Source organism: Caenorhabditis remanei, chromosome V, assembly GCF_010183535.1.
Source record: "Caenorhabditis remanei strain PX506 chromosome V, whole genome shotgun sequence".
Classification (NCBI taxonomy): Eukaryota; Metazoa; Nematoda; class Chromadorea; order Rhabditida; family Rhabditidae; genus Caenorhabditis; species Caenorhabditis remanei.
Window position 1 is genome coordinate 17,176,434 of NC_071332.1, and position 22,322 is coordinate 17,198,755.

Genomic DNA, 22,322 nt, shown 5'->3' on the forward strand with positions numbered 1-22,322 from the left:
GTCCTCTAGTAGAAGGTTAGTTTTTGGAAAGTAAAACTAAATATTGAAAAGTGAAGGTAAAAAATCATATTGCACTACAATGTAAGTGAACGTACCGAAACTTCTTTATTTCATAAAAAGGTATTTCAGACATGAAATCTTTGCACTTTGTTCTTTGTGTTGTCCTCTAGTAGAAGATATGTTTTTTGGAAAATTCCTTGACAGGAGGTAAAATTAGTGAAGCTATATTAATAAATTTCACATGATTGACACAAAAATGAGACTTACGCATTTTTGGTTGAAATCGAGGGAATCTTTATAGAGATAAAGAAATGATATTTTGTGTTTATCGATTTGCAAACAAATTCTACCAAGTATTCAAGTATGATACCGTTGAGTTCTATACAGAAAAAGTCAAGCATGTTTCTAGAAATTGGAATCAGGCATACATAGTGCCCATAGTTTTAATTTTTGGTATGCCTTGTTTTATTTCGTTGTTACAATTTTCATACATCGATAACATGTATATTGCTAAGTCTAAATGGACAACACTGTTGTTTTCAAGGCAATGCATTGCTCACTCTTATTTTCCATATATATACCACAACAAATTGGATATTTAACAATATTTTTTTCAAAATATATTTTTATAAACTTTTCTTGTAATAAACTATTATTGAAATAAAAAATGCCGGAATTTATTTCATTTCAATAATATTTTGCAATAATTTTTCAATGTATGGTTTGTCTAATTACTTTCCGCAGATATAATCAAAAATCCCGAAATCGATGTGTTCCATCAAAAAATATTTTTTAAAGGTACCTTAACATTTACTTCCTGTGCGCTGCCAAATTTTCTTTGAAATTTTGTTGTCAGGATATTTTTTCCTGTTGTTCTCCATTATTCTGATGTTTAACTTTTGTTTTTTTTAATGTTTCAGCTTCTCGAAATTGTTTTGTTTTTTAACAGTTATAGTTAGGATTATCAATCTCTGATTTAATCCAGCTAAAAGAAAATTCAAGACTGTTTTAACTGTCAAACAGATGTTGAATAAAATTTACTGATAAGATTAAATTGAAGTTTCGCTTATCACCTCAAGTGACATATCTTTCAAAAATATCAAAATTTCCGAAACCTTTTTATAGGTATATACGTCACCGATTTATTGCTTAGTCTAAACTATTGACTTTATTGTTTTCACTTCAAAACATTGCTCAATCTTATTTCTCCCTTTCCTCCAGCCTTCTTCTTTTTCTCTTCTCCTTCTTCTTTTCTTTTTTTTGTCCTTTATCTCAAGATAAATATCAAATTCCGTTTCATTTTTTAGCAATACGATGAATACACTCCTAGACTTTATACCACAAATCAGAATTATATTTGGTAATGGTGATGTGCCACAGGTAAGATAATTATAACAATTTCAATTGAAGACTAAAAAATTCAGCGTCCATCGATAAATCATGAAAAAATTTTGGAAGATCAACGAAAAGCTTATCAGGAGTCAATGGAACGTTTGGAGTCGAGTAAGTTCTTATATTTTAAATTTTACAGATCGTTACTGAAATTTATTTGCAGTGCGCCGTGATGCTGCATATGCTTATGAACAAGCTGAAATTGCCGCACGCGAAGAGCGTAAACTGATTCGAAGAGAGAACAATGAGACCATTGAGTGAGATTAATTAGTCTAAGTCTGAAAATTTTCTAGTGAACTTTTTTCCAGATTGTTGAGAAAAAAAATTAACAATGATGATGAAAACCATAAAATTTTGGTGCAGGAGTTGAACAATGGGCTTGCGGAAAAACTAAAAATTTTGAGAGAAGCGGGTCAAGAAGAAAGAAAAAATGCTCAAGAAGAGTTTGAAGAAAAAATAAGTTATCCCAATTTTCTTGATTTTCGCTGACAAATTTAAATTGAATATTTCCAGATGAAAAATCTGAAAAAACAACATGAGGCTCGACAGGAAGCTTTGCAGGAAGAACTAAAAAATGTTAAGAAGGATGAAAAGAAAAAGATTAGGAAAGTGGAGAAGGAGTCTGAAAAACTTAAAGAAAAACGGGAAAATCAGCTGGCCAAAGAACAGAAGGATATAGAGGAAATGACACAACAGTATGCAAATGAGAGAAAGAAACTAATAGATGATCAGTTCAAAATGAGAAAGGAAATGGCGGAAGAGAAGCGGTGAGTGTGCTACAGTACCGTGGTGAAAACGACCAACTTTGAGAGGGTGTTACGGTATCACTGATTGTCCCTCAAAGTGAATTATGTGTAAATTCTATAGAACAAAAGTAGAGCTTTATTTTTGTAGTTGACAACTTTTTTGTACGAGCACTCTCTAGAGAGTTACCTATCGACAAAGCACTATCTCTCTCAAATCGTTCCATTTCAGTGCAAAATAGAGTGATTTTTGAGCTGTCCTCTTAAAATGACCATAACTTTCTAGGGAGTGTCCGTACTAAAACATTGTCAACTACAAAAATGAAGTTCTACATTTGTTCTGTCTAGTTTATACATAATTTATTTTGTGAGACAATCAGTGATAACGTAACCCCTCTGAAAATTTCTAACTGAAAAATGCCAAATTGTATATCTTACTGTATGTATTGTCTGAAAATCTTTTCATTTTTTCAGGAAAAACCGCGAGTTGGAACAAGAACAAGATTTACAGCAACTTAAGTATCTAACAAGTGCTGTCAATGCTCTAATCGCAAATGATGCTACTAAAAGAGTCTTGGAACAAACCAACATAATCACGGATATTGTCCAAAATACCACAGAGTCCTTGATGAAACTAAATGTTTATGTGAGTTATTGGTGGAAATTTCTTCAATTATTTGTTTTACAGTGTATATCAGACTCTCCTAAAGAACATCAAGGCAATGTTCGTTTGGAGTTGGATGAGATCAACAAAATGAAGTCGATGTTCAAGTTCCAAGCCTCCAAGATTCAGCAACACTTTATGAATGAGAGCAGTGCGAATCCTGACGCTGTCAAAATTTGCAAGGTTACTTGAAAAATGAAAAAAAAAACCGCAAAACAATTATTTCATTTATAAATTTTCAGAATTATCTGCGACAGTTGGAAGAGGCAATGAGAAGTAAGCAACTAATTGCAATCTGTGCATTGCTTCAATTTGATCTTGCCAAAGGAAATATCAGAAAAATTCAATCCTACGGGAATGACGCGGACTCTTTGGCTCAGAAACTGGAAACGATTCAAACAGATGTTGCTTTTGGTGGCATTTGCATGAAAGACCTTAAGTCTGTGATGGATCAAAAACAATTGAAAAATTAGATTGGTGTTTTTTTTTCTTCCACTGCTTAGTTCAATTTTCTATACGCCCCGCCACTCTTGAATATCTGAAATATATTGATGTAACCTTCATCTTGAGTCATAGCCAATAAAATGTGTAAGAATTCAAAAGATTAGATGCAAAATATCAGTTTTACTGGTAAAGGCAATGTCAAGGGGGCGAGGTGTGATTATAAACCTATGAAAAGTTGATCTATAACAAAAATTGATTAATGTTTTTTTCTTGAAAAACTCTCATAGATACGTCATCGATGTATTGCTAAGTCTTAATTGTTGACACTATTGTTTTCATCTCCAAGTATTTTTGCTCACCCTTATTTCTCTCAAACCGGTTTTTATTATTCTGATATAAAAGTTCTCTTCTATCTGTCTAATTTGTAGCTAAAAATGGAAACGCTTTCGTGTATTTTTCATCACTTTTTGCATTGCTTAGTTTAATTTTCTTTCCTTCAAATGAAATTTTTTCTGCCACAATTCTACTTTAATCTAGATAAAAACAGTAACCTTGCAAGTTTTGACAGCTTGAGGATTGGCACAACTCTCATTCACAATGTATTGCTGAATTTTTAGTTCAGACAATATGTACATACCGTACACTTACCGTTTCTCTTCCCACATTTCCTTTCTCATGTTGAACTGATCTTCTATTATTTTATTCTTCTCATTTTCATACTGTTTGCTCATTTCCTCCATATCCTTCTGTTCTTTGGCCAGCTTCTTATTTTCATAAAAAATTATTCAAAATTTAATTTCTACATTCATTTGTGCTGAACGTAAAACTGTTAACAATTCATTTACACAAAAATATGAAAACGGCAAGATTTTTTAGCTTATGTTATTTATGTATACTCCCATTAGTTCCCGTAAATACTGTATTATAACGGCACCTGTAATAGAACGGCACCTGTAATAGAACGGCACCTGTATTATAGTAGCACCCCATCTATACTCAGAATTCTTGAGTATTATTATCCCGGTGTTTTTTTCTTGGTTTTGCTTAGAGTAGCGTGGTTAGTAACTTCTGGATCAACAAAAAAACTTCCGAATTTTTTTTTTCGTTTAATCTTAATGAGTTTCTGAAACCACAAAAGTTCTTTCGGAAGCAGTTGAAAAATATAACGGCATGCCGTTATAATACAGTATTTACGGTAGTTTTCAGTTAGTTCAATTTGAGGAAAAAATGTGGCTTGTTGACATGTTCTCTTGCTCACTCTTAGTTTTTCACGCCCTGTTTTTGACCTTGCCGTTTTTCTCTCCTTGCTACTTCTTAATCTTGTTTTATAATAGAACAGTTTTAGAATTGTCACGGGCCTGAAGTTCAAATTTTTTGCAGTTTTTTTTCAAAAAAAAAAGCGAATTTCTTTTTACAGTAATCCAAATTTCAGAAAATGCTTGGATCGCTCGGTCTTGATGAAGATTCGGTAATTTGCTTTTTTTTTCTTTTTGAGGTTTTTATAAAGATGTTTAGGTAAAACAAAAAATCATCGACGATTTGAGAAAAGAGTTGAGAGAGTGCAAGAAAACACTGAAAAAGGAGCAGGATCAAAAAATTAAAGAACTAGATGATATTTTGAAGAAAACGAAGGAAGAAAGTGAAGCGAAACTGGCAAAGATAGAGAAGGAGAATAAGATACTGAAAAAGGAACAAGCAAATGAGTTGATTATTCATCAACAAGAAATGAGTATTTTGGACGAGGAGTATCAAGAGGAAATGGAAAAAAGGAATAGACAAAAAGAAGAATTAAAGAAACAATTGGAGGAAGAGAAGAAGTGAGATTTTTCTCTTCTGAACCAAGAAAACCCCTTTTTTTCAGAAAATACCATGCTTTGGAACAAAAACAACTAAATGAATTTTCAACGGAACTTACTGAAGCTCTCAATCGTCAAATCACACTGGATGCCAGTGACCGTGTTTTGGAACAATTTGTGAACATCACAAAAACCGTTCAGGATGCTAGTGAATCATTGAAACGTATTGAAGGTTATGTGAGTTTTTGTTGGAGGAATATAAATTGAAAGAAACATTAATGCTTTCAGTGTTCAAACGAATCTCCCGGTTATTTTGAAGGTGCAATTGACAACGAACTGCATGAGTTAAAAGAGTTGAAATCAAATTTCAACGCACATTTTTTTCAATTCCAGCAGGTCGCAAGGTTCCAGCAAAAAAAGAATGAACAAAACGCTCACCAAGAAATTCTTAATGTTTGTGAAGTGAGTTTATTCACAGAATCCCTTAGAACATTCTCCGATTTTTCAGAGTTATCTACAAAAGTTCGAAGAATCAATGATGAATGAAAGTCTCTCAGAGTTATGTCTCCATTTGCCGACCGCCATCGAAAATAAGGAAACATTTGAAATCGAAGAATTGAGAAAGAAAGCAGAAAAATTGTCTGAGGAAATGAAAATCACTCGAGACGAGGTTCAAATTGAACTTGAAGCTATTGTATGTATTGTCTGAAAAAAATTTTCAAAAACAGCGAGTTTTAACAAAAACAAAGTTTACAGCGAATTACCGCTCGAACAAGTAGTTTCAATACAGTGAACGCAAATGATGCTACTAAAAGATTCATGGAAGAAATCAACAAAATCACGTATATCGTCCAAACTACAACAAAGTCCTTGATGAAACTAAACATTTATGTGAGTTACAAGTTTAATTCCTTCATTTATTCGTTTTACAGTGTGCATCAGACTCTCCTAAAGAACATCAAGGTCGTGTTTGTTTGGAGTTGAATGAGATCAACACAATGAAGTCAATGTTCAAGTTCCAAGTCTCCAATATTCAGCAACACATGAATGAGAGCTCTGCAAATCCTGAAGCTGTCAAAATTTGCAAGGTTACTTGAAAAAAAGAAAAAAAACAAAACAATTATTTCATTTATAAATTTTCAGAATTATCTGCACGAGTTGAAAGAGCCAATGGGAAGTAACCAACTGTATGCCATCTGTGCATTCCTTCAGTCTGATTTTGCCAATGGGAATATCAAGAAAATCCAATCTTATGGGAACGAAGCGGGATCATTGGCTCAGAAACTGAAAACTATTCAAATTATAAGAGATCTTGATTTGGGGAACATTCGCATGAGAAATGTTGAGTCCACGATGAATTGCGTAGAATTGAAAGATTAGTTTCTTCTTTGTGTCTCTTCAACTTTTGAACAGTATTTTTTTAATTCCATTTCTCAGTTTAATTTTCTATACGCCCCGTCACTCTTGAATATCTGAAAGACATTGATGTAACCTTCATCTTGAGTCATAAACAGTTTAACGTGTAGCAATTCAAAAGCTTATATGCAAAATATCCGTTTTACTGGTGGAGGTATCTTCAAAGTGGGGGGCCTAAAGCTAAAATGGTTAATCTATAATCAGAATTGATAATTTAAAAGATATAACCCTATAAAACGTTTTATCTATTTATGTGAATGTTTTTTTTTGAAACAATCTTAACTCTCATAGATACGTCATCAATGTATTGCTAAGTCTTAATTGTTGACACTATTGTTTTCATCTCCAAACATTTTTGCTCACCCTTATTTCTCTCCAACCGGTTCTCATTCAATGGTGATATATAATTCCCTTCAATCTTTCAAATTTATACCAAAAAATGAAAACCTTTTTCTCCCTGTTTCACCACTACTTGCATTGCTAATATTGTTGAAATTCGTCCCTTTAATAGCTTTAACTCTTCAGTGAGTGCTCGTACAAAAAACTTAATAATTATTGAGTTTAACTTTTACTTTTGATACAAATTGAATAAAACATTGACATTATTGAACAACTTGCGATGGATATTTGAACTTTTTGATTTTCTTCTGGGAACAGCAATAAAATAACGTGATAATAGTTAATATCTTCCATTGTAGTGTCAAACCTTTTCCATTTTCTCAATAAATCCTCTTTTAGTCGGTTTGAATAGGTGTGTATTATACATCACCGAAACAGTCACCTGACCTGAAAAACCTATCTATCCGCTTGTTGACACTTTGTGTCCAATATTTTCCTCACTCTTAATCTATACTCTTTTTGATCATATCAAATTTCTGACGCTTGCTACTTTTAATTTTTGCTTATTATTGAATTTTTGAAACACTTTCAGAAATTATTTTGTATTGAGAAGATGAAATTCACTATTTTCCCTGGTCTATTTGATATTGATGTAAATCTGGAAGATGATTGCGAGGTAATTAAATGTATTTTTGGGAATGATATTCCATATTAAAATTTTACAGAATCTCAAACGAACCATTAACAATCTTAAAGGAGAACTCAGAAAGTGTTACGAGGAACTGAAGAAAGTCACATCTGATTTAGAATATGATATGTCTTTTAATGAAATGTTTGGTATTCTTGAAACTTTCAGTGACGAATAGTAGAAATTATGCTTGGGAGAGTAGAAATCAAATGAATAAAGAACTGACCGAACTGAAAGAGATCAAGGCATCCAATGACCGAATAATTGAGTAGGCTGGGTATCTCAAAATTACGAATATTTGTAAAAGCTTGTTTCAGATCGATGAAAAACAAGATTGAGGTCAATCAGAAAAATCACGATGAGCACCTGGCGAAGAATATTAAAACATTCGAGGAAGGTCTGGCAATATTGAAAGATGAGTTAGCGGATTTTTTCCAAAAAAAAACAAGATGAACATGAAGTTAAGGTGAGATACTAATTTTACAATTTAATTTTTAAATCGGTGAATTTTTAGCTGGAAAAAATCAAAAAGGAGCAGGATCTAAAAATTAAAGAGCTAAATGAGATTTTAAAGAAAACAAAACAAGAAAGTGAGGCGAAACAGGCAAAGATTGAGAAGGAAAACAAGATACTGAAATCGAAACAAGCCAATGAGTTGGTAATTCACCAACGAGAGATGAATAGATTGATCGCGGAGCATCAGAAGGAAACTGAAGCAATAAGAAAGGAAAATGAGGCAATGAAAAATAAGTTGGAGGAAGAGAAGAAGTAATATTCATTTTTCCTTTATGAATTTTAAATAACGTTCATTTCTAACAGAAAGCATCGTGATCTGGAACAAAATCTACGATCCGAACAATCCGCTGAACTCACCAACGCCCTCAATCATGAAATCACCCTGGATGCCACTAACCGTGTTTTGAAACAATTTTTGAACATCACAAAAACCGTTCAGGATGCTAGTGAATCACTGAAAAGCATTGAACTTTATGTGAGTTTTTGTTGGAGAGAAATAGATTGAAAGAAACATAAATGGTTTCAGTGTTCAAACAAGTCTCCCGAGAATTTCGATGGTGAAATTGCCAGAGACCTGCACGAGTTAAACGAGTTGAAATCAAACTTCAAGGCACATGTTTTTCAATTCCGGCAGTTTGTTATAAATGAACAAAACGCTCATCAAGAAATTCTTAATGTTTGTAAAGTGAGTTTATTCACAGAATCCCTCACAACAACCTCCAATTTTTTAGAGTTACCTACAAGATTTCGAAGAATCTATGATGAATGAAAGTCTAATAGAGTTATGTCTTCATTTGCCAACCGCCATCGAGAACAAGAAAACGTCTGAAATTAAAAAATTCAAAAAGATAGCAGAAAAGTTGTCTGAGGAAATGAAAATCGCTCGAGATGACGTTCAAATGGAACTTGAAGATATTTCCACGGATAGTCAACTTGAGATTCTACCTGCAGATATGAATTCAGAAATCTTGCCTGGGACGTCTGACGGAAATGTTAAAAAAATTTGCTTTTTTGTTTACTTGTTTCTTGTATCTTTCGTTTCTATTCCCGTTTTAGAATTCATATTCTGGATAATTGGATAAATTTGAGAATATTGTTAGCAAGTTATGAAAAATTTCACTGTATTTTCCGGTAATTATGTTTTAATAAAAGTTTAATCCGAGTTTTCTTGGAAATTATTACTGATAGCATTCAACAGATCTGTATGTGAGTTTATAGCCGACTGCATGGTTTTTGTAGTGTACCGTTTTTGATGAAACCTAGGAGCCGCCCAGTTGGATATATTTATGTTTTCAGGGAAACCACAATTATAGACATGCAGTCGCTGAAGCTGCAACATTTTCACAAAATAGGCACATCTGAAAGAAGAATCGTATGTTCTCATCTTAAAATTTTCATTTTTTGGAAAGGAGATAATTTTTTTAATCTTAGCCATTATTAATGCGCTCCCACTTTTTATTACTTTGTTTACTTCAAAAAACAAGAATGAGCAATGAGGTGGGCGTGTCCAAAAACGGGCGGGGCTGATGGATCAGATTGTGCAATGATTCTTAACAGATCTGGCATATATAAACATTAGAAGTTTCATTACCGTATTCATTTGTGTTGATACTCAACGGAAAGCTATTAACATTTTATTTACTTAAAAATATGAAAACGACACAATTTTTCTCTCAGATTATGTTTTTCATATATCCTGTTCCAACTTTGTTTTTTTGCCTGTCAGTTCAATTTGCGGAAAAATGTTGCTTATTGACATGTTCTCTTGCTCACTCTTAATTTTTTACGCCCTGTTGTTGATCTTGCCGTTATTTTCTACTTCTTATCTTTGTTTTATAATAAAACAGTTTTAGAATTGTCATTTGGAGTTTTTTTGGAGTTTTTTTTTCAAAAAAGTAGAACACAATTTAATAATTCTAAGTTTCAGAACATGTTTGGTCGAGACTTGTTTAACCTTGGTGGAGGTGGAAGTTCAAGGGGCCGAGTTGAAATAAGTGGATGCACTGGAATGGGAGGTGGCATTCCAACGTCGAATATTGTTGAGGGAGGATGCACCACTTTTCCGATCCCAATCCCTCCTTCAATACCACCAATTTTCGGAGGTGGAGATTCGGTAACTTCCCTTTTTTTGTTTTTGAGTTTTCAATCAATATATTTATAGGGAAAACAAAAAATCATCGATGATTTGAGAAGAGAGCTAAGAGAGTGCAAGAAACAACTTGAAGAAGTCAGATCTGAATTGCGTTCTGGTAAGCTTTTGTTTTTAAACAGTTTGATGAAAACTGGTTTTACTTACAGTAAAAAGCAGTAGAGATTCGGCTAGGGAGAGAGAAAACAAATTGGAAAGAGAACTGAGAGAGATGAAGGAGGTTAAGGAGTCAAACGACCGAATTATTGCGTAAGTTTGAAGAAATTTACCGAAAAAGGAAATTGATGAGATTTATTTCAGATCGATGAAAAGCAAGATTGAGATAAACCAGAAAAACCATGATGAGCAAATTGCGAAGAGAATTGAAGAACACGAGGAAAAAATGTCAGTATTGAAAGATAAGAATGCGGAATGTTTGAAAACGGCAAAAGAAGAGAATGAAGCTAAGGTGAGATCTAATTGAACAATTTAGTTTTTATTCAGTGAATTTTCAGATGGAAAAACTGAAAAAAGAGCAGGATCGAAAAATTAAAGAACTAGATGAGATTTTGAAGAAAACAAAGCAAGAAAGTGAGGCGAAACAGGCAACGGTTGAAAAGGAAATCAAGATATTGAAATCGAAACAAGCCAATGAGTTGGTAATTCACCAACAAGAGATGAATAGATTGGTCGAGGAGCATCAGAAGGAAACTGATGCAATCAGAAAGAAACAAGAGGCAATGAAAAATAAATTGGAGGAAGAGAAGAAGTAATATTCGTTTTTTCCTTTATGAATTTTGAGTAACGTTAATTTATAACAGAAACCATCGTGATCTGGAACAAAATCAACGATACGAACAATCCGCTGAACTCACCAACGCTCTCAACCATCGCATCGCTCTTGATGCTTCTAACCGTGTATTGAAACAGTTTCTGAATATCACAAAAACCGTCCAAGACACCAGTGATGCTTTAAAACGCATACAGTCTTATGTGAGTTTATAGTTAATTTGGATTATTGAAGCTATTTGGAAATTTTCAGTGCTCAACGGAGTCTCCTGAAAACAACGAAACTAAAATAACCCTGAACGTGCAAGGATTGGATGAGTTGAAGGAGAAATTTAAGATGGAAATGTTCCAGTTCCAACAGTTCATTATTGAAGAACAAAATTCTAAGCTGGAGATTCTCAATGCTTGTAAAGTAAGAGTTTCCTTTGTGGAGTATCAATAACTTGAACTTTTAGAGATATCTTCAAAAGTTTGAAGAATCAATGAGAAATCAGAATCTGTTGGATATATGCCTACAGTTGCCAGCAGCTATCGAGAATAAGAATGTGGAGGAAATCAAAAATTTTGAGAAGAAAGCTAAAGAGTTGTCGAAGGAAATGGATATTGCTAGTGATGAGGTTCAGAAGAGAATTGGAATGATCTCAACTGCTGATCAGCTTGAGATAATGAATGGGGGATCTGATTAAACATTGTTTTTCTTTCTGTGCTCATAGTATGTACTTGCCACTTTATTCTGTAACACGTTTCGATAATATCCATAAACTAAGATTACGTTTAAAGTTTAATATTGATAAGGAAATGAGCGTATTTTGGTGAACTCATCGACAGTCTCATCAGTTACATTCTTCCGTCTCTCCGCCATTTCCGCAATAATTTTCTGCACCTCCACCGTGGCACGAGCCTTCAGCTCTCCCGACAAAAGTTCTCCTTTGGTGTATTGTTCACGGATCTTTTCGAGTTCCGCATCGTCTTCCAAGAAGAAACGAAGGAATTGGAAACTGATATCCACGTCGCAATTGCCTCCCTTAGCGCGGTGCTCTTGGATGGTTTGTTGGCCACCGGAAAATGCGTACTTGTTGATCTGAAAGTAGAAATGGTTGAGGAGCGGTGAACTGAAAATTGACCGTACCTTATTCTTGATCTGCTTCGGTGTATCATCCAAAAAGATACATGTATTCGGCTCCGATGAACTCATCTTCGTCTGAGCACCCTGCAGCGCTGGCAGGAAAGTGGAGAAGATGAGCGATGGCTTCGACGCCTTTAACTTTGGTGCCACGTCACGACACATTCTGAAGTATGGGTCCTGGTCAATGGCACATGGAATCAGGCAAGGAATGTCATTCTTCTTTCCCTTCTCTCCAAAAATATGTGGGAACGACGAGGCAAAGCATGGGGCGGCTTCGACAGCTGGGAAAGCTGCCTTCCCCATACAATCTTCTGGAGTGAATCCGAAAATTGAGCGGGTTTGATTCGCGTTGACCGTCTTCCAAATTTTGACAATGTTCTCGTAGAATGGAGGGCACATATAATCGAAATTGTTAAAGATGAAGGTTTTAGTGGGGTCGAAGCCGACGGAGATTATGTCCTTCATATTCTCGCGAGACATTTCCTTGGCGTCATCCACCTGGGATAGGGGATATTGGAAAATTGAGATTATAACGATTTAAACTCACCGTCATATCTTTCCACAAGAACTTCTCATCATCGGTCATTTGAACAATCAACGGAACATCAAACACCTCTTGAAGCCATTTTGTGAAGATGAATGGGACAAGATGCCCCAAATGAAGTGACCCCGATGAGGCGCCACGACCAGTGTACAGGAAAAACGGCTCTCCTTTTTCCTTACAATCTAGAATCGCCGTGAAATCTCTGTGAGCGAAGAACATTCCACGTCGGAGCATTACACATGATTTGTGTCCGGTTACACGTTCGAAACGGGCAATTATGTCTTCATCGAGTTTTCGGCAACCGAATCTCACTGAAAAATGATAGCATAATTAGTGTAATTAATTATTTTCTTCATTACCAATCAATTTATCATAATCGATTCCTGACGCTTTCGTCGTCGTTACCTCCCAAGGTGTCACCTTATCATCGTCGTCTTCCAATTCTCCGTTGACTTGGAGCTCCTCAAGTTTCGCCGTCACATTTTCAGGCGCTGAATTAGTCATGGTACTTTAGAATCCTGTAAATGAAAAAATATATGATTTTCAGAAAAAAAAAGTGAAAAAATTGAGAAAAATTAGTTTGAAAGCGGGTATTCGTTATGTTTCGGAGCGAAAGTGAAATTCCGAACTACGTGGAAATTTATCTGAAAATCCTCATTGAATTTAGCTGAAAACACAGCAAAAACTAATAATTTATACCAAACTTGGTCGCTATTGAAACATTTCTCTTACTATCAGAACACAAGACAAAACTGATAATACACATTGTTTCGTTTATGTCTCCAAATATTTCCGCCGGCAGTAAGAAACGTCGACGCCATAAGGGAATACCCTCCGTTTAACCATGTGCAGAGAGGAGAAAGCAGACGGGACGAGAACGAGCGAAACTGCAAATTTATGAAAGAAATAGTGGGGAGAAGTGATGCAATGTGATTCAAAATTTGGCTATTTTGAAGGCTAAAGATGACGACAAAATGATTTCGAGTAGTGTTTGAAGGTCAGATGAGAACGTATGGAAGGAGGAGTCAAAATATGAAAATATTTCAACATTTCAGAAGCGATGACAGATGGAGTCAGTCATATTTTTTATTTCAGATTTCGATGTTTCAGGCAATTCTAAGAAACTTTCATAACTGGAGCATAGGCATGCTAAAAATCGCTCTAAACGCCACAATTCCCGTTCTCCTGACTCAAAAGGAGTCTAGGTGGAAGAGTTTTTCCACTCGACCGTGTATGTAGTCCTCTCGGACAAAATTATTTTTTAATTCCTCGTCTCTTCGCTTTTTTTAACACACTTCCGTGTTTTTTGCTTTTTATATCTCCAAAAAAAGAAAAACTACGAAAATTTGTTGAAAAAGTGAGAAAACGAGGAATTAAGAAAAAAATATCTTGTCCGAGAGAACTACACGGCCGCGCTGAAAAACTTTTCCACCTAGACTTCCTTTGAGTCAGGAGAACGGAATAAATCAGTATTTCTATAGGAAAGAAATGTTATAAAATAAATCATGAGACAAAATTTTATAATGATAATTTATGAAATAGTTCTAACGCGATGACATCAAAAAAACAAGATCAAAAGATTGTAGTCCTGTACAAGACAAAAGTCTGTTATCGTTTTTCATGACAATTACAAAAATTCATATGAATTATCATCTTTTCTAAAAAAATAAAAGCTATAAAACAAACATCGAAACATCAAAATATGCACTCTCCACAATGTTCAGGGTCCAGCTCCTAGTTTCAATTTCAGCATTAATTGCAGTCTGTGCTGCAGGAAATGGTTAGTTCCTCAATGTTGTATAACTCCTAACATAGTTCGTTTAGTCTGCAAAACTGGAAATATTGTCAATCGACTCGTGAATTCCCGTCCGTACTACTGGCCTGCCACATGGACTGAAAATCGGACTGCTCCCCATCTGGAAGAAGATCAGTCTTGTAGTTGGACTGTGACTGTCCCGAAAGGATATTATGCCAAGTTGATCATTAGTGGAAAGGCTAATGACAAAAATTCCAGCTTTCAAATGATTGATGCGGCGGGAAATTTGATACAGACGACTCATGAAGAAATGGAACCGTATTATTTCCCGCCGTATAAATTCACTCTGGCGGTTTCAACGAAGGCAGTGGCTTCGTTTGCATTCAAGATTGAGTGGTTTCTTCGTGAGTTCAGTTCAAAGAACTTATTTTTAGATAGTGCTTATAAAACTAAACCAAGCATTTTTTGAAAAGGCAAAAATGTTAGTAGGAAAACACAAAGTTTCACAGTGCTTACATGCATGCGTGCTGTGAAACTTTTTCTGAATTTTCGGTCATGGAGTCAGTGTGGAGATATGGGACGTGACCTATGTCGTTGGAAAAATGAGAAAACGCTGATTCCAAATATATATTCAGTCTTTGCCCTCGACGCTCGGTATTCGAGAAAAAACGCGGTCAAAGTTTCGACCTTTGCAAGTCATTACCTTCCTGACATGTGAAAAATATTGTCAGCGTTCTGTAGGTGGTAATGAGGCGGTGTGGCATTGGGAACATTAGGAAACGTGAAACTTTGACCTCGTTTTTTTTAATACCAGGCCTTGAGGGCAAAAATTGAATATATCTTTGGAATCAGCGATTTCTTAGCTTTCCAACGATTTAGGTCACGTCCCATATCTCCAAATTCACACTATGACCTTCCCTAGTCAGTTGCGGAGTGTCCTGACAAGACATTTTTGAGTAGTTTAAAAGAATTTCATGACACCCTGAATTTCAGTCCCCCAAGTTCAAGGATCTGTGCAAGTCAGCGCAACCACCCGTCTCATCAATGCCACTTCCTCTACTTACTGTGAATCTTATGGAGGCAACGGTGGAGTCTCCCTTCTCCTGTTCCCAGATAATAGAACCCACTATTATTCTCTTCGAAGTGTTTTGGTATTTCTTGGACACGATTTGGATGGAAATTATGTTTCAAAGTTAGTATTTTATTGCTGAAATTGGCTCTAATCCATCCTTATACTTTTAGTCTCTACCTTCTCCACCAAACCCATAAACAATGGATTTCAAATGTCGATATTACTATTGTAAATCTGGAAGCTAGTGGTAATGGAGACCTACTTTTGATTCAAGAAGCGGAAAGTGAGGGTTTTTGAAACTGAAACTGAAACTTTTCAACTATAACATGTTACTCATTTCCAGAAATCAAAGATGTGACGTATACCGAACTGGTCCCTATGCCAGGATTTTTTGTGACGGTCACCATAGATAGTCGAGTGAAAAAGTCAGCATTGATTATTGGATACCAAGTAAATCAGACATTGGTAGATGTTAAAATGGATGATGTGAGTTTTAAACTAGGAAAAAGGTTGCATAGAAAAAAAATTTCAGCCGTCGTCCACTGTTTCTATCTATTATGGATCTCCCTCCCCATTCACACTGGATAAGACTTATAAGTAACATTTTATTATTTTTCTTATTTTTTCCAAATGTTTTTTATTTTTCAGCCAAACCACGTTCAATAATGTTCTACCACTTGAATTCGACAACTACGGTATGGGCGTTATTGAGTTTTTTGTGAATGCCGGAAAAGCTGTGTTCACTTTCGAGTATCAGTAATTTAAGTGATTATTTATTGCATATTGGTTAATTAAATAATACATTAAATAATAAATACTTCCGTTGACTTCATAGACACAGTTTTTGTCTTGCAGAAAGCTGAAAATACATTTTTTTCAAATTTTTTTCCCAAAAAAATTTTTGACTCTCACCTCTACAAATTACTCTTCTATACTCTGCTACAATGACCATAAACACAAATGCGTCGATTGGAGGATAGACACTGAGCAGCGCCATAATCCCTCCCGTCTGCACATTCCACTCGAAATCGAATAATGGTCCGAGAAGGATTGGCAGAGCTGGCAGAACGAATAGACAAGTTGGCACCAGAGTTTGTACGATGAGAGCTCGAAAAAATTGCTTCTGAAGGCGTCGATTTGGAACGGAGAAGTTTCCCAATTCCCGTCTCATTGCGATATGCATTCGCGCTCCACAGATAATTATGATGAAATATTGAGAGCTGAGGAGGAAGCCACCGCCAAGCATAAAACTGAGATTACGCCATCGGAGAGAGTTATCGGCGGCCTGGAAACAGAAATTTGAAATTATTGTAAGGAAGTCTGTTGGTGTGTGGGTTTGTTCAGATGTCCCGAGTCTGTCTGTGTGTCTATTTATCCAATTTTCCGAATGTCCCAAATTCAATGAATATCATACTTGGTAAGACCTGGCCCGAAAGCCCGGGTGATTGGCGCCAAAATTCAAAACTCGAATTTTTTGAATTTTTTAACGAAAAAGTCAAATTTCTGACAATGATTCAGACTTAGAAGAATTTCTCAAAAATCATCAAAATGTTCACATTTTCGATGAAAAATTGAAAAAATGTCAAAAATTGGTTCTTTTTTGGAAGCCAAGTATAGTTCAAATACCCGGTGTGATCTGTTTAGCCAATGTCTGTCTGTCATACTGTTTGTCCGGATATCCACAAAAAATGTCAGAACAAAATTGTTAGGTGGTTTTCAAAATACAAAAAAGTTTACCTAATATTAAAAAAACAATTTTTGAATGGTTTTGTTTTTTGAGCATATCTGGTATGTCTGTCTGTCCATCTGTTTTCCGGTTGTCCTCTCTCCAAAACTTACATAAGGAACAAAAATAAATCTTGGCGTTATTGAAATATCCAGTTCATAAATTTCAGCGAATGTTTCCCTGAAAAATGAAAAAAATTGGTTTTCTTTTTCAAAAAATTGAAAAACTCACCTTAAATACTCATCGGAATACTCATCTGGATTTCCAGCCCACATCAACAACACACTATAAATAGCACCACAAACCAGCGGATACCCAATCCACCCGATAACACCCCAACCTCCAAATATATTTGTTTTGTGAGGGTCGACTAGACTCAAATAGCGAAATATGAATTGCTCGGCGAAGAATGCGAGAATAAAAAGGTAGAATCCCGCGTAAATCGACACGGAGACTTGTAAAAAGAATTCGGAATTTTCCATCCAGGTATTCAAACTAAAAAGGATAAACGCCCGGTTGTAGTTATGAGTAAACGGGCGGGCGATAAGTTCCCAACTCGAAAATGCGACACCGGTTACGGCGAAGATAAGGACCATGTACTTGTAAGTACCACCGATTTGTTTTATATGGTAGATAGTGAGGTAGATCAAAAAGAAATTCGAGAAGGAAGCGGTGAACACCCCAAGTTTGGTAAAGGCGTCGGAGTATTCGAAGAAGTGAGGCATATGGAGAAAAAAAAAGTTTTGAATAAAAAACTTTGCTTTGAATACTTAAAGATATATATACTTAGAAATAAAACATCTCATGGGACGGGAAATTTAAGTCTTAATTAACTGAAAGAAAATGAACTTTCATTTTGAGATCAATAGAACTTAACAGACAAGTTGACGTCGGCAGTCTTGAATTTAAAGAAATAAGAAAAATTCAACACGATCAAGTCAGATTTCTTTATGTGTCAGCCGGTATAATTATACATAAAAATAAGAAATTACATGTTTTCTTCGGAAGTGAGGTGTGTTATTGAATAACAATCGTCTGAGACAAAGTGTGATGGAAAATTTTCTATTTCCTCACTTTTTTATGGAGGTATTTGCATTTTCTTTTGAAAAAAAAATTTAAAAAATATATTCCGAAGTAGAGCAAATCATCATTGGTCTTGTTTCAATAAAAATCTTTTTTTTTGCATTTGAAAATCAAAGAATATTTATTCACTGACTATTAGATATCTGAAAACAACGATAATTGTGTTTACCAGTAGAACTTGAGGAACTGTTTTCATTTAAGAAGAGCTAGAGATTACGGTAGATATTTTGGAGTCTCGTCTAGTTTGACATTTCTTGTAAAAATCTCGTCACTTTTTTCTCTAAACATCACCATTATGTCTGCGACATGCACATAAATGTCCAAGCCTTGATCGAACGTTTTTTCAAAATTTAACTTCCGAAAGTTTTGATGAATTAGAAATCGAAACATTTTTTTAGTTTATAAAAATTTACAGGGTCTAGGGTCTAGGTAGGGTCTAGGGTCTAGGGTCTAGGGTCTAGGGTCTAGGGTCTAGGGTCTAGGGTCTAGGGTCTAGGGTCTAGGGTCTAGGGTCTAGGGTCTAGGGTCTAGGGTCTAGGGTCTAGGGTCTAGGGTCTAGGGTCTAGGGTCTAGGGTCTAGGGTCTAGGGTCTAGGGTCTAGGGTCTAGGGTCTAGGGTCTAGGGTCTAGGGTCTAGGGTCTAGGGTCTAGGGTCTAGGGTCTAGGGTCTAGGGTCTAGGGTCTAGGGTCTAGGGTCTAGGGTCTAGGGTCTAGGGTCTAGGGTCTAGGGTCTAGGGTCTAGGGTCTAGGGTAATTAGAAACCAGACATTTCAGAACCGAGATAATTCGGAACCTAAGGATTTCGAAACGGTTCGCAGCAAACTTCAGGCATCTGGAAAACCAACAAAAAAAATATTCAGCATTTATTATTTCTAACCACCCGAAAAACTAACAACAACGTGAAATAACATAACAACAAAATAAATTAAATACCCGTACTTCTAGTTATCACCTTGACCAGAACACAGAAAACCATAAAGCAATATATAAAACTAATCATAAACCCGGTGCAACCGATTCAACACGTTTTTCAGCAATTTCGTTCCAATAGAATTCGGGTACGTCGTGTTGGAAAACGGACCGAATTTTCTCAAATTCGCCACATTATTCGCCTCCCATGACTGCATTTTGACGTCTCGGTAGTGCCTGATATACCCGATTGATGGATCCAAGAAGAGTTCTCGGAATCCTGGATAGAATTCAACGACCTCGTGAACCAACATTCGGATGGCCTGGAATAATCCCTCTATTATTTTTTATTTTTCATATTTCACAATCGCCAAACCTTTTCATTATGCACTATATCCTTTCCCCAACAGCTCACTTGCTCCTGACACAACGGATGCCCTTTCAACGCGGCACTTGTCGTTTCATGCCATGCGCGTGTCGGCATCTTTTCAATAACTTGTTGGTCGCTTTCGAATTTCTCCGGGATGTGCTCTCGTTTCATAATCCAACGTTGTGGGAAGGCGACCGAACCGATAGACTCGTCGGTGATGGATCTGGAAGAAAACTTATTCTGATCCGCGGCCATCAATGGATTTCAAAAGACCACGCTAAGCATCGCATGATCCATTTTTAAGATAAGGTTTTGATCTACATTACAATTTTGTCATTAGAGCAAGTTTTGAAAAACTATTAGATGATTCTACGCGGAGTTACAAAAGGTTGCGAGAGAACGATAGAGCGCAGACGACAAGACAGTCTCGTCGTCTGCGCTCTCTCACTCTCTCGGCGTTGCAGCTTAAAACGCTTGTAACTTGGATTAAATTGATCTGTTTGGGATCATTTTTGATTTGCCAGAAAGCTGAAAACACGGCGAACACGGTCATGTAATAATTTCGAAGAATTTTTGAAATTTCGAAAGTTAAATTTTTCTAACAAATTTTCAGCTATGACCTAGTCTAACTTCGCTCGTGTTTGATTTGGAAAAATGGGACGCTTTAGATCCGGTTGTTTTGCATCCATTTAGAGCGCACTTGTATTATTTCCATATTTGTCACTCAATTTTCCTTACTGCTCAATTGCATTATTTAACAAATTTTCAATTTGAAAAAAAAAACATGCATTTGCTTACACACCGAAACTTTCTATTAACACGGCACGCTTCTTACAACCGCTCTCTACCGAAACCAGAGAAAATTGTGTGCGAAGCTGAGAGACTCAGAGAAAATAAAAAATGTTTCAAGAGCATTTTGATAGAGCCAGTTGTAAGAACTCTGTCGAGCTAATATTTCGTGTAAAAAAACAATTTTTGTGCAAAAAAAAAGAGTTTCGACAAAATATGCAATCGCGCTCCACTGAACAAATGCCGAAACTGTTAAAAGGCGCACCCTTGTACTCTGCGGACTAGAAAATTTGACTTTGAAAAAATCTCGGCCACCGCTTGAAAACCTAGGCCACCAACAAAAACACTCACCTCATAAAACCATCAATAGTCATTCGATCATCAGTCATAATCAACCTCTCATCAATATCCGCAAAAATCGACCATTTCGAATATGTTCTACTCCTCAGCAGACAGTCCTGAAACTCAAAATCTTAGAAAATTCAAAAATTTTCCAACTTACCGCCACACCCATCAGTTGCTGCGCGATGACGTCACTAACCGTCCCAGGAATATTCACAATCTCCACCTCTCCCGACTTCACATAACTATCAATCATCTTTTTGTCATAGTCCCCAATTTCTCGAATATAAATAAAAAATTTGTTGACACCTTGTAGTTTGTAGTGTTCTACAAGCTCCACAAAATGGAGCCATTTTGGTTCTTTACCATAGATAGGTGCCAGGCAGAAGGACACGTTGTGTTGGTATTCTGAAAATGAAAACTGAGGTGTCTGGGTCTCGCACTCACTAATTTGTCATGATAGTTAGCGGAACCAACCCTTAAATTTGCGTCGAATCAGGAGTGCCGAGTTCGCCGCGGTGATTGGCTCGCTCTTATCATTCGTCACACCCAACATTGTCACTTTGTTACGCCTGCTACAGTACACCACGAAAAACGGGTAGACACGAGACTCGACAGGCTCGGCGACCTCGGTTCCGTTGGCTCCAATATACCGACAAAATGCAATGGAGCCTATCTTCTTTGGGATGGAAATGGACGCGGAGAAGTGATCTTTGTAGGAATAGGCGGCTAGGATTTGCATGGCTTGGCCGGTGTTGGACTGGAATATTTTTTTTTAAATTTCTTTCGAATGTGTATGACACTTACCCTACTACTTAGGAAGTCATGAGTGGACCCTGACAACTTTCTAAAGTAAGACATTGCATTTTCTCCGCCCACCACTTCATCATCTCCAGAATCAATCACCTCATCTTTAGACGGTGGTGGCCTAGGTGTAAGAGGGACAATGTTATTTTGAGGGTCTTGAAACGGCGGATCAGTGAATTTTGAGGAATTAGAATTGTCAGCTTCGGTAGCATTCGTAAAATAGGGGAGTTGGATTAATGCTGAAATTTTTGAAAAATTAGAATCTGAAAATTAAAAAATTTTGGAAAAAACTAACATATCCCGTACTGATATTGATCCTGAAAACTGCATCCAGACTTTGAGAAGAGGAATAGAAAGGAGACGAAACAAAAGATGGCTAAGGATATTGCAGCGCCCCGGCTGAGCATGGATGGTATGGAATGCTGAAAATGGAAATTTTTATTGGATATAAGTTTGGACATTGAAAAGCGGGAGAAAAATGCATTGAAAATGAAATTGCTGACAATATTGAATAGGAAAAAATGAAACCGCTGACAAAAGGATGCTTTAATGTGAGTGGGAATTGAAAATTGTATACTATGTTGAAACTTTGTTTGACAAGATCAAAAAAATAACAGAAAGTGGCAGACATGGGAGATTTTCAGTTGAATTTCAGCTTCAACATAACAGAGGTAGATCAAAAATTATTGATGAAGATACGTCATTTATTTCAATTGCATTTAACCTTTTCAATTTTACCAGTAAATTGAAGTTTACATTTTCAAAATGCTGGAGTTCTGTGGATTCGGAATCTCTTTTCCAGTTTCTCATAGGTCAAAAACTGGTTGAGTTGCATGACTCTCAATTATTGAGGCTCTAAAACTTGCTTCGTTCGCAATACTTTT

At 36.0% G+C, this 22,322-nt stretch overlaps 8 protein-coding genes across 8 annotated transcripts; 5 read left to right on the forward strand and 3 right to left on the reverse strand.

The window, feature by feature from the left end:
- Positions 1 to 1,314: 1,314 nt before the first annotated feature.
- On the forward strand, positions 1,315 to 1,653 carry GCK72_020761 (uncharacterized protein; the record flags this gene model as incomplete). Its single annotated transcript, XM_053733780.1, has 3 exons — positions 1,315 to 1,380; positions 1,425 to 1,503; positions 1,556 to 1,653. 3 exons carry the CDS (start codon positions 1,315 to 1,317, stop codon positions 1,651 to 1,653), a joined length of 243 nt encoding a protein of 80 aa, XP_053582693.1.
- A 252-nt stretch (positions 1,654 to 1,905) lies between these two features.
- GCK72_020762 (uncharacterized protein) lies at positions 1,906 to 3,272 on the forward strand (the record flags this gene model as incomplete). The annotated part of the gene is made up of 4 exons (XM_053733781.1): positions 1,906 to 2,159; positions 2,610 to 2,781; positions 2,824 to 2,982; positions 3,042 to 3,272. 4 exons carry the CDS (start codon positions 1,906 to 1,908, stop codon positions 3,270 to 3,272), a joined length of 816 nt encoding a protein of 271 aa, XP_053582694.1.
- Positions 3,273 to 4,678: 1,406 nt separating this feature from the next.
- GCK72_020763 (uncharacterized protein) lies at positions 4,679 to 6,419 on the forward strand (the record flags this gene model as incomplete). Its single annotated transcript, XM_053733782.1, has 7 exons — positions 4,679 to 4,711; positions 4,759 to 5,060; positions 5,105 to 5,276; positions 5,328 to 5,501; positions 5,548 to 5,733; positions 5,972 to 6,127; positions 6,183 to 6,419. The coding sequence occupies 7 exons, from the start codon at positions 4,679 to 4,681 to the stop codon at positions 6,417 to 6,419; spliced, it is 1,260 nt and encodes a 419-aa protein (XP_053582695.1).
- Positions 6,420 to 8,158: 1,739 nt separating this feature from the next.
- GCK72_020764 (uncharacterized protein) lies at positions 8,159 to 11,601 on the forward strand (the record flags this gene model as incomplete). The annotated part of the gene is made up of 12 exons (XM_053733783.1): positions 8,159 to 8,250; positions 8,302 to 8,473; positions 8,525 to 8,683; positions 8,730 to 8,990; positions 9,926 to 10,111; positions 10,160 to 10,247; positions 10,297 to 10,396; positions 10,448 to 10,595; positions 10,642 to 10,895; positions 10,948 to 11,119; positions 11,169 to 11,327; positions 11,371 to 11,601. The coding sequence occupies 12 exons, from the start codon at positions 8,159 to 8,161 to the stop codon at positions 11,599 to 11,601; spliced, it is 2,022 nt and encodes a 673-aa protein (XP_053582696.1).
- Positions 11,602 to 11,696: 95 nt separating this feature from the next.
- GCK72_020765 (uncharacterized protein) lies at positions 11,697 to 13,089 on the reverse strand (the record flags this gene model as incomplete). The annotated part of the gene is made up of 4 exons (XM_053733784.1): positions 11,697 to 11,996; positions 12,045 to 12,539; positions 12,589 to 12,896; positions 12,945 to 13,089. The coding sequence occupies 4 exons, from the start codon at positions 13,087 to 13,089 to the stop codon at positions 11,697 to 11,699; spliced, it is 1,248 nt and encodes a 415-aa protein (XP_053582697.1).
- A 1,212-nt stretch (positions 13,090 to 14,301) lies between these two features.
- Positions 14,302 to 16,173, forward strand: GCK72_020766 (uncharacterized protein; the record flags this gene model as incomplete). Its single annotated transcript, XM_053733785.1, has 7 exons — positions 14,302 to 14,365; positions 14,410 to 14,745; positions 15,335 to 15,533; positions 15,584 to 15,696; positions 15,757 to 15,899; positions 15,946 to 16,010; positions 16,062 to 16,173. The coding sequence occupies 7 exons, from the start codon at positions 14,302 to 14,304 to the stop codon at positions 16,171 to 16,173; spliced, it is 1,032 nt and encodes a 343-aa protein (XP_053582698.1).
- A 43-nt stretch (positions 16,174 to 16,216) lies between these two features.
- On the reverse strand, positions 16,217 to 17,864 carry GCK72_020767 (uncharacterized protein; the record flags this gene model as incomplete). Its single annotated transcript, XM_003106365.2, has 4 exons — positions 16,217 to 16,272; positions 16,326 to 16,698; positions 17,253 to 17,319; positions 17,371 to 17,864. The coding sequence occupies 4 exons, from the start codon at positions 17,862 to 17,864 to the stop codon at positions 16,217 to 16,219; spliced, it is 990 nt and encodes a 329-aa protein (XP_003106413.2).
- Positions 17,865 to 19,213: 1,349 nt separating this feature from the next.
- GCK72_020768 (uncharacterized protein) lies at positions 19,214 to 21,845 on the reverse strand (the record flags this gene model as incomplete). Its single annotated transcript, XM_053733786.1, has 7 exons — positions 19,214 to 19,453; positions 19,507 to 19,723; positions 20,641 to 20,747; positions 20,792 to 21,039; positions 21,109 to 21,391; positions 21,439 to 21,677; positions 21,734 to 21,845. The coding sequence occupies 7 exons, from the start codon at positions 21,843 to 21,845 to the stop codon at positions 19,214 to 19,216; spliced, it is 1,446 nt and encodes a 481-aa protein (XP_053582699.1).
- Between the last annotated feature and the right edge of the window lie 477 nt (positions 21,846 to 22,322).